Source organism: Lynx rufus, unplaced genomic scaffold (genome assembly GCF_022079265.1).
Source record: "Lynx rufus isolate CCGP_SWC_20201006 ecotype Redwood Valley unplaced genomic scaffold, mLynRuf1.p SCAF_7, whole genome shotgun sequence".
Lineage (NCBI taxonomy): Eukaryota > Metazoa > Chordata > Mammalia > Carnivora > Felidae > Lynx > Lynx rufus.
Genome location: NW_025814889.1, coordinates 128,227,813 through 128,241,874, shown reverse-complemented (window position 1 = coordinate 128,241,874; position 14,062 = coordinate 128,227,813). Strand labels below are relative to the sequence as shown.

The following is a 14,062-nucleotide window of genomic DNA, read 5'->3' as shown; positions in this document are numbered from 1 at the left end:
GGAGGTGTCCTGGAGGAAATTACTTAAAAAGGGAAGTTTGAAGGATGAACAGGAATTCGTGGGACCTCTAAGTAGGGGCGAGTATTCCCTGGAGAGCAAGCTGCACATGGAGATACAGACGTGTGGACAGCGTGATCGTGTTGGAACGAATATATGTAGGTTGGTCTGTTTGGTATTGCCATTCAGTGTCGAAAATTATGCCATTCCTCTATTGTGGATACAAATGTAAACTGACAGTTACAAAGGCTTACCTTTATCCATTCTGGATGCATAAGTCTCCGTTGTGGCTCCTGTGGGTGGGGGGGTGGCCGTGCCAACACTGAGGGCTAAATGGACCCATGTGTCTTCCCAGTGACTCTGATGAGCTGCCTCTCACTTAGCCTTCAGGCAAGTCACTGGCTGATAAACACGCCCCCGCCACTGGCACCAGTCCTCCCTCGGGCCACCTGGTAGCTTCTTATGGGGAAGCTTCTTAGGGCTTCCAGGGAATGTTGTAGGGCAGGTGTGCCCCTTCTCCTTGACTATGGGCAAATTTGCACTTTTCAGGTAATGGGTCCCCGTGGAGAAATTCTGCAGTGCTGATTGGGTCTTGTATTCATTTATTCAGTTTGTCAGCCTTGAACACCTGTTATGTAGATGGTGGGTTTGCCTTGGATAATAATTGCCTTTGGGTCCAGACTCATCCATTCAGCTCCATCTGGCTTTACCCTCCTCATCTTAAACTTGGTGCCTCCAATCCCAAACCCATCATCTTCCTCCAATATATCTTTCTTCTCCTATCCCCTGTCCTGGAGATACCACCACCAACCCAGGAACCTCAGTGTCCCCTTCTGCTTCTTTTTCTCCATTTCCCCCCATATCTAAGATCTCTTTTCCTAAAATCCCTCTAGATTCAGCTCCCTCATTGTTCTTTCCCAGACTCAGTCCTACTCAGATCCTCATTTCACATTCACCTAGTCCCGTCTTCCAAATGATGTGTCCACATTGGTTCCCCTTATCTGTCCACTTTCCATCACCCATCCCTTCATTCAGTTCATTTATTGAACTCTTCCTGCATTCCATGCACAGAGCTGCATCATAAGGTGATCCACTTGAACGTGACTGGCCCAATCCTTGACCTCCCTAAGCTCACAGTCATGTGAGGATCTAGACAGGTAAACAGGCGATCAAAACCTAAGGGTGGGTACATGGCACTAAGATGGCTTTTCGTTGGGAAGGCCCCTGACCCAGTCATGGGTAGTCAGGGAAGGACTCTAGGAGAAAATGCTGGTAGACCTCAGAACTGAAGGCTGGATAAGAGATAGATGCTGACTGGGCAGCGTGAATGGTGGGAAAGGAGAGGGCCAGACCATGAGATTTCCAACAGCAGCGATGGTGTGTTTTACCTTGTCCCCAGCATCCTGCTCATCTCCCGCTAAGTAGTAGGTGCTCAATAAGTAGTTATCAAAGGAGCAAATGCAAGAAGGTTTCTTACAGAGCAAACCAAATATGCAAAGGCCTAGGTGAAGACAGCATGGGAGCATGGGAATCTGAGGGAGGGTCTAGAGCAGGGCTGGGGAGAGACTGCACGGGGGGCCAAGAGCTGAAATCAGTCATGTTGCTACCACGCCTCACTGATGAAGTCTGGACTCTTTAACTGGGCGTTCACTGCACTGCTTCCTGCACTTTGTCCTCCTTTGCTCTGACCCTTGGGCCCCAGCTAACTGCTTGTCCCCACATACTCCTGGCATGCCCCTCAGCTCTGGCCGTAGTCTCCTGTTACTCTCCTTGGATTGTGTCCCCCTCTCCCTTTGCTTCCTTTCAAACCCCTTTATCTTTTGAGGTATTGCTCCCCCAACTCTTCCTTGTACTCCTGAGCCAGTCAGAATTGGCCCTTCTTTTTCTTTACTCCCATAGAACATTGTGTTCTATTGTGGTTGTTACCAACATTATGTTCCACCTTGTGTTTGTATTTAACTGTGGATTCCCCCGTCCCTCTAAAGACTATGAGCTCCTTGAAGTCACGGGGACCAGGTCATTCTCATCTTTAGATTTCCCAAAGGTGCTCATGCATGGTGTTACAATTTATGCTGCTGTTTTTACTAGCTCGATAGTATTTATGAGAGTAGTCCTCCTGGATTGAACTATGGCTTTGTGCCTGGTGCTTTCTCAAGAGAACATATCTGCTATTTATTGTCCTATCTGTGTTTATTATTGATATACATCATATATTATACTTATCGACACAGTAGCCCGATAAGGAGATGTTTCTCAACGTTTTACAGAATGAAGCAGCAGCAGTGAAGAAATAGAAGTGACATGCTCAGAATCCCCACTAATAAATACCACAGTTGGGACTTGAACCCATTTCTGGTTGACTCCGGAAGCTTTTCCCATGTGTAATGCTAGTTTGTATTTTGGGTACTGCCTCAGTAATGGCTGGTTGATGGAGGTGGAACAAAGAAAAGCTGTAGGAATGTTAAGTGAGGGTAAGCTGACATTCAGTGATGGGAGCCCCCGGTGATGCCATCTTGGATGCCTAGGTTTCTTTTAGAGAGGAGCAAGCAGAAAACAGAACTCAGAATCTTCCCAGTTGCATTCAGCCAGTCCAGAGACCCTTCTCTGTCCATGTGCTTCTGAAACCAATGCAGATACCGTTTGACCAAATTGTTACATATGCTTAAGATTTCTGGAAACACAAATATGCTAGTAACAGGTATGGTGGTTGGCTTGGATGGAGCATTACCGATGATTTTACCCTCTCTGAAATCCTGAGGTTGCGTGAGATGCCTTCTCTCCTTTTTAGCGCTGGGTTGGTAACGTGCCTGACTGACTTTCACAGCTGCTGTGAAATTGGTAAGCATGTGATTCTATGGCTGGAACTCTCCCTGCTGACCCGTCTTCTCCCCGCTTCCTACAGACGGAACCCTCTCCACTTCCACCTCATCGCCGACTCCATCGCAGAGCAGATCCTGGCGACGCTCTTCCAGACGTGGATGGTGCCCGCCGTACGTGTAGACTTCTACAATGCGGACGAGCTCAAGGTACAGGCGGGAGGGGAGAGGTGGCCCCCTCAGCTCCTCATGCTGGAAGCTTTTCCTGGTTGTGGTTCGGCAGACTGGCAGTGGAGGAAATCTCAGCTTTCAACTGGAAACATCCAGAGTATAATTAAGGTTGTTTGCCACCCGCATCAGATTTGACTGCGGAAAGCATTAGAGCAACCACGTCCTCAGCACAGAATCCATGTTGGTCTGTGCGGTTCTGGCCACCAGGGCTTTCCTTAGAGGTGGAGGCCATTGGCCTGGTATACATCTGAAAGAAGTCCGTGGTGGCCGTTCTAGAGAATTCTGCTCCCCAGTGAGGTCAGTGCTGAACTCAGAGTCAGATGGGCCCGGGTTGTAATTCGTATGTTGTCATTTACTGGTCATAAGATAGAAAGCAAATAACTTAGACCTTTGCTTTGTCTGTTTCTCATCAGTGAAAAGGTGATTATAATATCAACCTCAATTGGATAATTAATAGGCAAAAATGAGAGAATATGTGTCAATGTGCTTTAAAAGATTATGCTGAATAAATAGCACAGACTGTGTTGGACTGGAGGGTTTCACCAGACGAGACTCATTTGGTCATGCCATTTCCTTGTTTAGAATCCATCTGTTGTGCCACGTTGTTGCATCAGGACTGAGATTCACGGTCTCATTAAGAAGTCCTGCTTCTGGCTCTTGACTCTTCTTCCGGTCCCATACTCCGCCATAAGAAACCACCTCTGGTCCCTGCTGGCTCTCCTGTGTTGGAGCCTTTGCTGATGGTGTTCCTTCTATCTGGCCTGCCCTTGCACCTGCCTTTTCACAACTCCTCCTCACCCTGCAGGACGCTGCGGCATTGGCACCTCCTCTGAGAACCTTCCCTGACCTCTCCAGAAAAGAGGAAGATGTTCTCTATTCACGTGTCTGTCTACCGCTTTAGTTTAGAACCTTCTTAATGGGGGAGAGAGCGGGGAGCACGTCTTACTCCTTTCTAATTTCTAGTGCACAGTTGGTACCCTGTAATGCTTGTGGATTTAACAAATTGCTGTTGTTAGAGGAACATGTAACTTTGCAGAAATATGTTGATGTTCTATCTCCAGTCACCTTGGGAAGGACTAAACACCTAGGCATGAGGCAGATTCGAGCAAATTGCTTGTTCCAAACCTCATAAAGCCATTATCTTTTCATTTCGGAGCCATAACATTTTAAATAGATCAGAGAGATGCCGGCCGGAGTTTCTGATTTTCCCATATTTCAGGCTCTGAGGTTGATCGAGATGTTCAGAATTTAGCATTTGGGGATTGTCGTGGTAATTTGTGTGCCATTCCAATCTATTCTGAGCTAAAATTGATTAACACTCTTAAAAGGGAAAAACAGAATTTAGCAAATTGCTGCACTAATTAAGGTGAAAGCAAGCCTCTCTGTCTCCCAGGGTCTAAGCGCCAACACAGTGGGGAAAAGCAGCGGGAGGGGAGGCACAGCGCCTGGCTCTCACGGATGCTCCTGCCTCCTTCTTCGTTCTCCTTTTTGGGACTATCCTGTGCCATGTCCCGTGTAAGCCTGTACACCCTACTCTTTAAGAAAACACAAAAGTAGATGAACAAAACCCCAGGTTCATATCCTCACTTGCCATTGAAGAACCATCTGATTTGGGTCCTGAGCCCTGGCTCGATCAGGGCCGGCCACCAAGTCAGACCCTGAACAAGATAATTCCTATGAAGGCCCAGCAGTGCCTGAAATGCAAGTTCTTGAAAATGCCCCATACACTCCCCTTTGCAGCCAAGGCAACATAGGATTAAAATACTCTGGATTATATGGCCTGTTAGGAAACCTGTGGACCATTGGGAAATTGAAGGAGTAAGGCAAGGAGTATAGCAAGGGCTATAATCTCCTGGGGACGCAGGGCTTCCCTGAGGTCTTGAACGAGATGGGGGAAGGAGGGTTGGTGCTCTGACTGTCCCATGACCACTTCAATCCAGGTGGACCTGCTGTTTATTACTTTATATACTGGATTTTTTATCCATTTGAATTGGTGATTCCATGGCTTAAAAAATAGGAATAAAAACAAAAAACAAAAACAATCTGATGTGTTCCAAAGGATGCTGTCTTCAGTGTCCTGTCCTCTAGTGTGACCTTTGCTCCCAGCTACACTGTGCAAGGTCCTGAACACCTGCATTTTATCTCCCTACCAGTTAGCACCCATCTCCCACCATCCTGTATCCCATGAGACTCTTGTCCGAATCCTGTAAGGACAATGGGTGTGAAACCATTTTGTACACATAATTTGGCCACAATTGATGATCACAGTAATAATGATTTATGCATAATCCAGCTCTGCAAACTCTAAACCATGAGCTGCCTACTCCCTGCAGCCTGAGCATCTCTTGGCTGTAGCACCATTACCTGTCTGCTTAGCTGCATCCCCAGAACTAAGAGTTCGTCTTTGACAGCCCCTCTTCCTCACCGTGTGTCTGTCCACTCCACATCCTAGCTGGTCTCCCGTCTCCCCTGCCACCATCCCACTCTGAGCTCTTGTGACCTCTCCCTAACACAACCGCAGTCTCTGTCCAGACTAGTCTTTTCCCCTCTGCTCTGCTCACTCCGCCTCCCCCAAATGTATTCTCCATCAGTAGCGTGAGTTGGATTTCCCAACGGCATGCCCAACCATGCCATCCCCTTTCCTGTGGATAAAACCTTCCATGGTTTCCCCGTGCTCCTGAGATCAAGACCACAGTCCTGAGTGGCATCTCCTTGGGCTTTCTGGCTCCTGCCTCCCTCCATTAGATCATCACGTCTGCTCTGCTCGTTCCTTCCCACCAGGGGGCCGCTGCACTGGTTATTTTTCTGTCTGTTAACCTCTGTCCCCCAGCCTGCCTCCTCTTTCCCATTGCTGGTTAATTCTGTGTTCTTTTGCTTAAGCTACATTTACGTTGAGAAATCTTCCCTGCCTTCATAATCTCATAGGGGTTCCTTTGTTATAGGTTCTCATAGGGTCTCCTACATTTCTTCAGTAAACTCATCCCTGTGTGCTCTTTCCTGCCTTTGTGTAGTAAGCTGGTAAATGTCCTCTTCCCCAGATAGTTGGCTCCAAAGCGCCGAGATCACGTCTGCTTCTCATCACCCTGCTGTCTTCAGTGCCTAGTGTGATGCCTGGCCTATGAAAATATTTGCAAAATGATGATATACAATAAGCTCAGTGCTGGTTCCCAAGAGTAATAAAGCCATTAGAAAGGGGTTTCTTTATCACTGTCAGGGCTCACCACATTCGTGAGGCCCGTTGTGCCTTGGGCCACGGGCGGGCCTCCAGAAATTTGTCTACCAGTGACCCTGCAGTGGCATAAATAAGGCAGCTCCATCTGTGCAACCCCGTGTAAAGTCCCAAGAGCATCCCTGGGGACAGGTGAGTGTCTTTCCATGAATGCATTAAAACACCATCCATTACCTGATGTTAGCAAAGGGGGAAGAATAGGAAGGGAAGGGACGTGTGCTGTGTTCTGTAGTTGCGTTCAGGAAGCGTGTCAGATAGCACCCTCAGCAGACACACACAATGGCCTCCCCGATCTGGTGCTGAGAAATCGCTTTGTACAGCTGTTGGAAATGGCATTTCTCAGAAATACTCCTGCGGGCCCCTTATTATATCCGTTAGTGCCGGAGAATGGACTAAGAGGGAAGAGGAAATTTATGAGGGATTGGTGCATGATTAAAAATGAACTGTGGGAAATTCGCAGTGGACTGGTATGCTTCTCTCAGTAATGACCAATTAGTGTAGATTTGCAAATAGTGATCACTCAGCTTGCTTGTCTCTGTGGCCTGTGAAATGCTCATTGGTCTTCCTGATGTTTACAGGGCCCATTCATTTCCAGCCTCCAAGTCCCCATGTCAACAGGCTACCAGGACTGAGTGCGTCTTTGTGCCCCGATCTCCACTCAAGACATGCAGCTCCTTTCAACAGAGGAGAGAGGAGCAGGAGGCGGGGGGTTGGGGGGGGTGCTTATTTTTTTGTCGAGCTTTGTAGATGGCGGCATGCTGTCACTCACTCCTCGCAACAGCCCTGTGGGGTGGACTGAGAAGTTTTATTACCTCCATCTCACAGATAATTTATAAATTGAAGCACGGAGTAAAGGAGTATTTGCCTAAGATCAGGCATCTAATGAATGCCAAGGCTGCTGTTTAACTTTTCCCTTTCCAAATGAAATGAGATGAGATACGGGATTGTATAATTCAGTAGACACGGACGTGGAGCAGATCCGAAAAGGAGGAGAGAGGCATGGGCTGCAGCCGCTGTGGAATGAAATTGCCACTCTTGGGTTGCACTTGAACACAGAATTCTTGCTTTCGGTGCCTCTGGACCCCATAGCCTGCAGTGTGACAGGTGTTATTGATGGGACACTTTGTTTCTTGTGTTTTGTGTGGTTCTTTCATAGAATGCTCAGAACTCTGTGGAACAGGTGCTATTATTACCCCCACTATGCAGACTAGGAACCTGAGGCTTAGGGAGGTTAACCCCAAGTCATGTATGCACCTCATTCATGGCAGAGTCAGAATTAAAACTCAGAACTACCTGATTCCAAAACCTGTGCTCCCCGGTGTTGAATTTCCTTCTCTGTAGCCAGCTTTTAAGCTGGGACCCTGTTATTGTGTCTGCACAAGGGTCCTCTAAGCTGTCAGTGGAGGTTTTTTTTCTGGTTGTTCCTGAAGAACAAATGTTAAGCATGACCCCTCTGTTAAAGACCTACTAGGGTGGGTGGGGGGGCACCCGGGTGGCTCAGTCAGTTGAGCATCTGACTCTGGCTCAAGTCATGATCTCGCAGTTCGTGTGTTCAAGCCCCGCATCGGACTCTGTGCTGACAGCTCAGAGCCTGGAGCCTGCTTCAGATTCTGTGTCTCCCTCTCTCTTTGCCCCTCCCCTGCTCATGCTCTGTGTCTCTCTCAAAAGTAAATAAAACCTTTAAAAAAAAAAAAAAAAAAAAAAAAAGGCCTGTTGGGACTGGAGCTTCCTGCTGAGGATAAAAAGACACCCCACCAACGATGCTGCTGAGGTTCGGGGCGGCCCTATCACTTGCACCCAAGGATTATTTTCTAAACGAAGTAGTCACTACCTTGGACGGTTTGCCTTAAATCAGCAATATATATCTTGTCAGTTTTCAGAGAAGACCTTACCTACATACCAGCTTTGATCTTGCCCCACTTGGCTCAGAAAGTCACCCCCATGCCATCAACTAGGGTGAGGATGATCCCGAGCTAGCAACGAGAAGCTTCTGGGGTAGGGGCTGTTTCATGATTCACCTGTCCAGTCAAGGGTCATGATTTATCTCCTTTTCTCTTAGGCCTGATGCCTGCTTGTTGCCAACATCAGAAAGATTATGAGGTGGGATTCAGGATGATGGTTACAGAAAATATTGATGGCTGACTCTTAACAATCAGCTTCCTACATAGGAGATCTGCCAGTCTCCAAACAGCTGGTTGACTTGCTCTGTTGCCCCAAAGCATGGAATCCATGCTTTTCTTGGAGCCACTTTTGACCAGGTTTTGTCCGAAAAGCTGGGCACAGAGATAAAAGTTACAGGCCTTACCCTCTTGGTTCTCACAGTCTAGTGGGGCAGGCACATGAGTTAACAGACAATGATATACACACTTGCGTTTGGTCTTTATTAATGCTCAGGACCAATGAGGGAATCAAAAAGATAAAAGATTTCAGTACAGCACAAGGCGAATATTTCTAATAGAGTTTCTAAATATGGAACAAGGTCCTTTGGGAGGTAATGGTCTCTTATCTCTGGAAGTATTCAAAAGCAGAAGATTAATGACCATTTATATAGAATATTACAGAAGAAAGTGGAAGGTTATGCCCGATGAATGCCAAGTTCCTTCCTAATTAAGATTCTATGATTCTCAGAAGGGGACAGGCCCCGCTCATTAGGACACCCCATTATTTAAAGAAATATTTGCCTGTGTATAAAGTGAATTGTACAACTCACACAGAAAGATTCTTTTTAATGCAGATTATAATTTGTTGGTTGCTTACAATTTTCCATGTGTAATATTTAAAAGCCAAAGACTAGCATTCTAAATACATTTTCAGATGCATTTCAATCATCCACATCCACGTCCATCCTATGATCTCACCTTTGCTACACAAAGGCCAGAGGTCCATTGCTGGCCTTACGGAACCAACCCTTATATTCACAAACCACATGAATAATCCAGGGCCCAAGCAGGACAATAAAGAGAATGGGAAAATGGTAACTTTTCCATACCTGAACATAAGATTTAACCTCTGCCAGCCCTCCTATATAACATGAGACTCAAAGAGAGAGAAGGAACAAGAACAGATTTAAGAGGTTAATCATAGCCATTTTCAAATATATGAAAGGGAAAGGGAAAACATAGAATTTTTGAGTGCCCACAATGTGCCAAGCACTGTGCTTTCCATTACGGGACCTCATTTCCTGCATTTAATCTTCACCAATAAAGGGGAGCTAGAGGTAACAATCTTAAAAGACAATTAACCAATGTATGTTACTCTGGGTATTGCCATATTATTACAGAAGCCACGCAAGACAATCCCAAAGATCACACATACCTTACTTCATTCCTTACTCTTCTTCTGCAGGGCATCTTAGAGCAGATCATATCCTCCATGAGACATGTCCCAGCATGTCTGTCTTTGCTCTGCAGGCAGAGTCTAACTGGAACCTGCTCCAGCCCCATGGGGGTATTTGGAGACTGCACGTGAAGTTCAACTATTGCTGACTGCAGTCCCTTCGAACTACATCCCAGGTTCCACAGTCCAAACGTCCAGACCCAATTTGGGGAAGAGACTGTGTTAGGAAGAATCACATGTGAGATCCTGGACAATTCTTAACCACCGCCCCCGCCCCCCCCCCCCCCCAACACTGGGCCTCATCTATCTAAAAACAGTAGCTATTTTTATTGGGCTTCTTTCTAACCCTGAAACCCTATGATTTCCAGTTTGCATGAGTGCCTCCTAAGTGAAAACGTCCATCATCTGGAAGCACATCTTCCTAGGAAACAGGTAGGGAAGTGTAGGTAGCAGTTTATCCACCCCTTGTGAGAAGAACAATGTAAGTTTGTCTCCCACTGGACAGCAGGGTGCGGTTATCTAAAGAGAGCCTCTGCAGTACTCCACAAACACCAGCACAGAGGCAAACGCTTTTGTCACTTAAATATACCTTGTGACATTTTTGTGTAATACATGGTTTCCAAGTTGTTGCCTTCCTTGAATGTGCTGACTTTTGTCTCTGTCTTGTCCACCATTCTCTGTGGTCCTTCAGAATACAACAGTTGTGTCAGATCTATGTAGGTGACATGCCCCGTCAGGAGCTGTAATTAGCCTGGGCTCAGACCTAAGCACATTCAAAGTAATTAAGTGTCCCTTTGCCTACCTTTTCCCCATCATGAGTGTCGATCCCTTCCCGTTTTCACTGCTGTCCTCTTCTCCTTTTAATCCATTCCCCCTGATAAAGAAGGAAATGCTTTCTTGTGCCTTATTCTACTGTGTCCTCAAGAATCCCATGCTGTGGAAACAGCACCTGTTTTCTTGTGTTAATAAGGAATTTACCAAAGGAATAATCGGAGGCAGAACTGATGCCAGAATCTACTTCTTTGGCTTTGAATACAGTGCTCTTCCCTAGTACTGAAAAATTGTACCTATCCACAGCTTGAGTTAAAAGGCAACATCAGTGATTCCACAATGTGGTGACAGCGACGGATTTTGGAATATAAGCTGGCCCCAAACCAAACCAAACCAAACCAAAACAAAATAAAACCAGAGCTATTTGACGAGTGACAGGAATGGGCAGAGTGAACTGAGAATTAGGAAGTGAAGACATTTTCCCAGTGAGAACATGACTCTTCTTCCAAATGTTTTGAAAGAATAAAAGGCTGGACTTGGGGAGTGAAATGTTAGACCCTCAGTGTTTTAGATGAGGTGTATTTTTTGACATGTTACCCTGAGACTGCGTGATGAAAAGTTAATGCAAATTAGGAACTCCAGAAACTTCAAGGCAAGGGTGGTGATGGGTGGCCCATCCATAGGATGATGAAATCCAAGAAAAATTCTCAAGAAGGGAGAAGAATTCTATGCACACAGATCAAAAAAAGCCCCTACAATTCAGGCAAAATCAGCAACAAGTTGGCCACATCAGGGGACACCCTAGAAACATTATGAGTCATAAGGATTACAAAAAATACAAAAAAATCCTTCCTTTGAGAATAATAATAGCTCTCATTAATAAGAATTGATTATGTGCCAACACAGTAGTTTTACACACATATTATTATTTTATCCCCACAGTAAGCCTTGAGGTTAGTATAATTATTTTCACCCATTTCCAGGTGAGGAAATGGAATCTTCTGAAAGAGACTTGTGGAAATTACTCAGCATTGTGAGCCAGAATACGACTGGAATCTAGCTCTTGAGCAGTGCTGTCTGATAGAAATACAATGACAAATCATAGGTGTAATTTCAAGTTTTCTGCTGGTCATATTTCCAAGGGCAAAATGAAACCAAGTGAAAGGGATTTTAATAGTAACATTTTACTTAATCCTCTATATCCAAAATATTACCATTTCAACATCAGTATTTTAAAAATTACTAATGAGATATTTCATGTACTTTTTTCCATACGATCTTCAACAGTCGATGTGTGTTTCACACATCTCAACCAGGACAGGCTGCATTGCAAGGGCTCAATGGCCACGTACAACCGGTAGCTGTGGAGAAGCAGCAAAACCTGGTTTCTGAGGCTCCACCGTAACTCCAGGGCAAGGGGTAGAGAGAAACACATCTCTGAAGAGTAAAAGTTCTACATAAGCCTTTTTGCTGGGGTAATAAATGTTTCTTAATAAAATGTCTACCACACTTTTTGAGCTAGAAAGACAGAGGGACCTCAGAACACCAGCCACGTTTGCTCACGTATAAAGACAACAGAAAAATGATATTCAGTGCAACAGCTCACAAAATACACACCACTGTGTACTTCTGGAGGAAGTGTCATCAGTAATTTGCCAGCCAACCAAAACAGTCATCAAAATGAATATTCAGGAATGAAGAGATCTCATTCTAAAGGGGCAGGCAGCGTGTACTGAAAGAAGTTACACATGGAATGATCTGTAAATAATTGTTTTAAGTCAGTTGCAAAGATGACTGCAAATGCCTGAAGTTGTTCTTTAAAACACACACACACAAATAACCAGTTCATTTGGTTGTTGTTCCCTCTTGGGCCTGTGTTGCCCGCCCCGCACCTCCCACCTCTGGCAACCGTCTATCGTCTACTCTGGATCTATGAGCTTGGGTTGTTTTTGTTTATTTTGTTTTTGGTTTGGATTTCTTTTTGTTTGTTTGTTTTTGTTTTAAGATTCCCATGTAAGGGAGATTATATCTAGTTGTTTTTCTCTGTCTTACTCATTTTACGTATCATAATCCCCTCAGGGGCCATCCATGTTGCCAGATAGTAAGATCTTATTTTTTATGGCCGAACGATACTCTTTTTCTCCTCATCCATCAGTGGACACTTAGGTTGCATCCATGTCTTGGCTGTTGCAAATGATGTTGTACTGAATACTGAAGTCTGATCAGTCATTTTAAAACAGGTTGGGAGGTGCTGTTGGATTCAAAGCTGCTAAGTGTCTTGTGTTTTGTATAACTCAGGTGGTATTTTGTAACCCTTCTCTCTGATCATCGAGGAGAGACAAGATGTTTCTGAAAAAAATCAAAGGTGACCACTGGTAAAGTTATAAATAGAATTAAAACTGAGTTGTTGGAGGTAAATATTGCAAGTGAAACAAAGTCTATATAAAGTAGGTAGGGAGCAGAAAAAAATAATAATGATGCTGAGCATTAGATACCCGTATGCGGAAAAAATGAACCTTGACCCTCTTCATACCATATACAAAAATTAACTTGAAATGAATCTTACAGCTAAAGATAGGAACTAAAAACAATAGAACTGGTGGTAGGAAAAAAACGGAGGAGAAAATCTTAGAGACCTTAGACTAGGCAAAGATTTCTTAAGTGGAATCTGAAAAAAAAGTGCAAACTAAAAGAAAAAAATATTGATAAATTGCAGTTCATCTAAACTGATAGTTTTTTTGTTCCGAGACATTAATAAGAAGATGACAAGCCACAGACTTGGAGAGAAAATTTGCAAAGCATGTGTCTGATGAAAGATGTGTATCTGGAATAAGCAGAGAACTCATACAACAGTAACAAGAAGACAAATGACCCAATTTAAAAACAGGCAGTGTATTTTAAGAGACATCACTGAAGAAGACAGGGATAGCCAGCAAATCCCTAAAAAATGCTCAGCATCCTTAGTCACCAGGGAAATGCAAATTAAGGTCATCACAGGATACCACATCACACCCCCTGCAGTGGCTAAGATTAAAAAGACTGACAGTACAAAGTGTTGGTGAGAATGCGGAACAATGGGAACTGTTGTACTTAGCTGACGTTTAAAGTGGTACATCCACTTGGTAAAACAGTTTGTCAGTTTCGTGAGCCATGAGGCGTATGTTACAACCCACCAGTACCACTCCTGGGTATTGATGCAAGAGAAATAAAAACGTGCTCACACAAAAATTTGTCTGTGATTATTCACGGCAGCTTTATTCATAGAACACAAATGTCCATTAGCCAGAGGAAACAGTTGTGATCTATCCATTTAATGGAATGTTACTCGGCATTGAGTATGATATATATGGCAATATGAGTAAATCTCAAAAGTAGTATGCTGAGTGAAAAAAAACAGACACAAAAGACTACACGTTATATGACTGCATTCGTACAAAATTCTCGAAAGCAAGACAGAAGTTACGAGGAGCCAAAGAGTAGGATCTTTTCAGGATCACCTGAAAAGGGGCTGAGGGGACACAGGGAGAGGGTGATAGAATTGTATAAAGCAATTGTGTGGTGGTTGCATCAGACTGTATACACTTGTTGAGTTTTTCGTTTCAAAGGGGTGATTATAACGCATGTAAATTTTTTCTCAAAGCTGAAAAATGATGCACAAGAATACTGTTCCAGAAGCAAAACC

The 14,062-nt window shown here is 44.6% G+C and overlaps 1 protein-coding gene across 2 annotated transcripts in view; it reads left to right on the top strand.

Annotated features, from left to right (window-relative positions):
* LARGE1 (LARGE xylosyl- and glucuronyltransferase 1) overlaps positions 1-14,062 on the top strand; it is a 398,411-nt gene that overhangs the window by 133,320 nt on the left and 251,029 nt on the right. For both annotated transcript variants that reach the window (XM_047066747.1, XM_047066746.1), the window contains exon 4: positions 2,900-3,023. In XM_047066747.1, the coding sequence (XP_046922703.1) occupies positions 2,900-3,023 (124 nt within the window). The remainder of the gene's footprint in view (positions 1-2,899; positions 3,024-14,062) is intronic.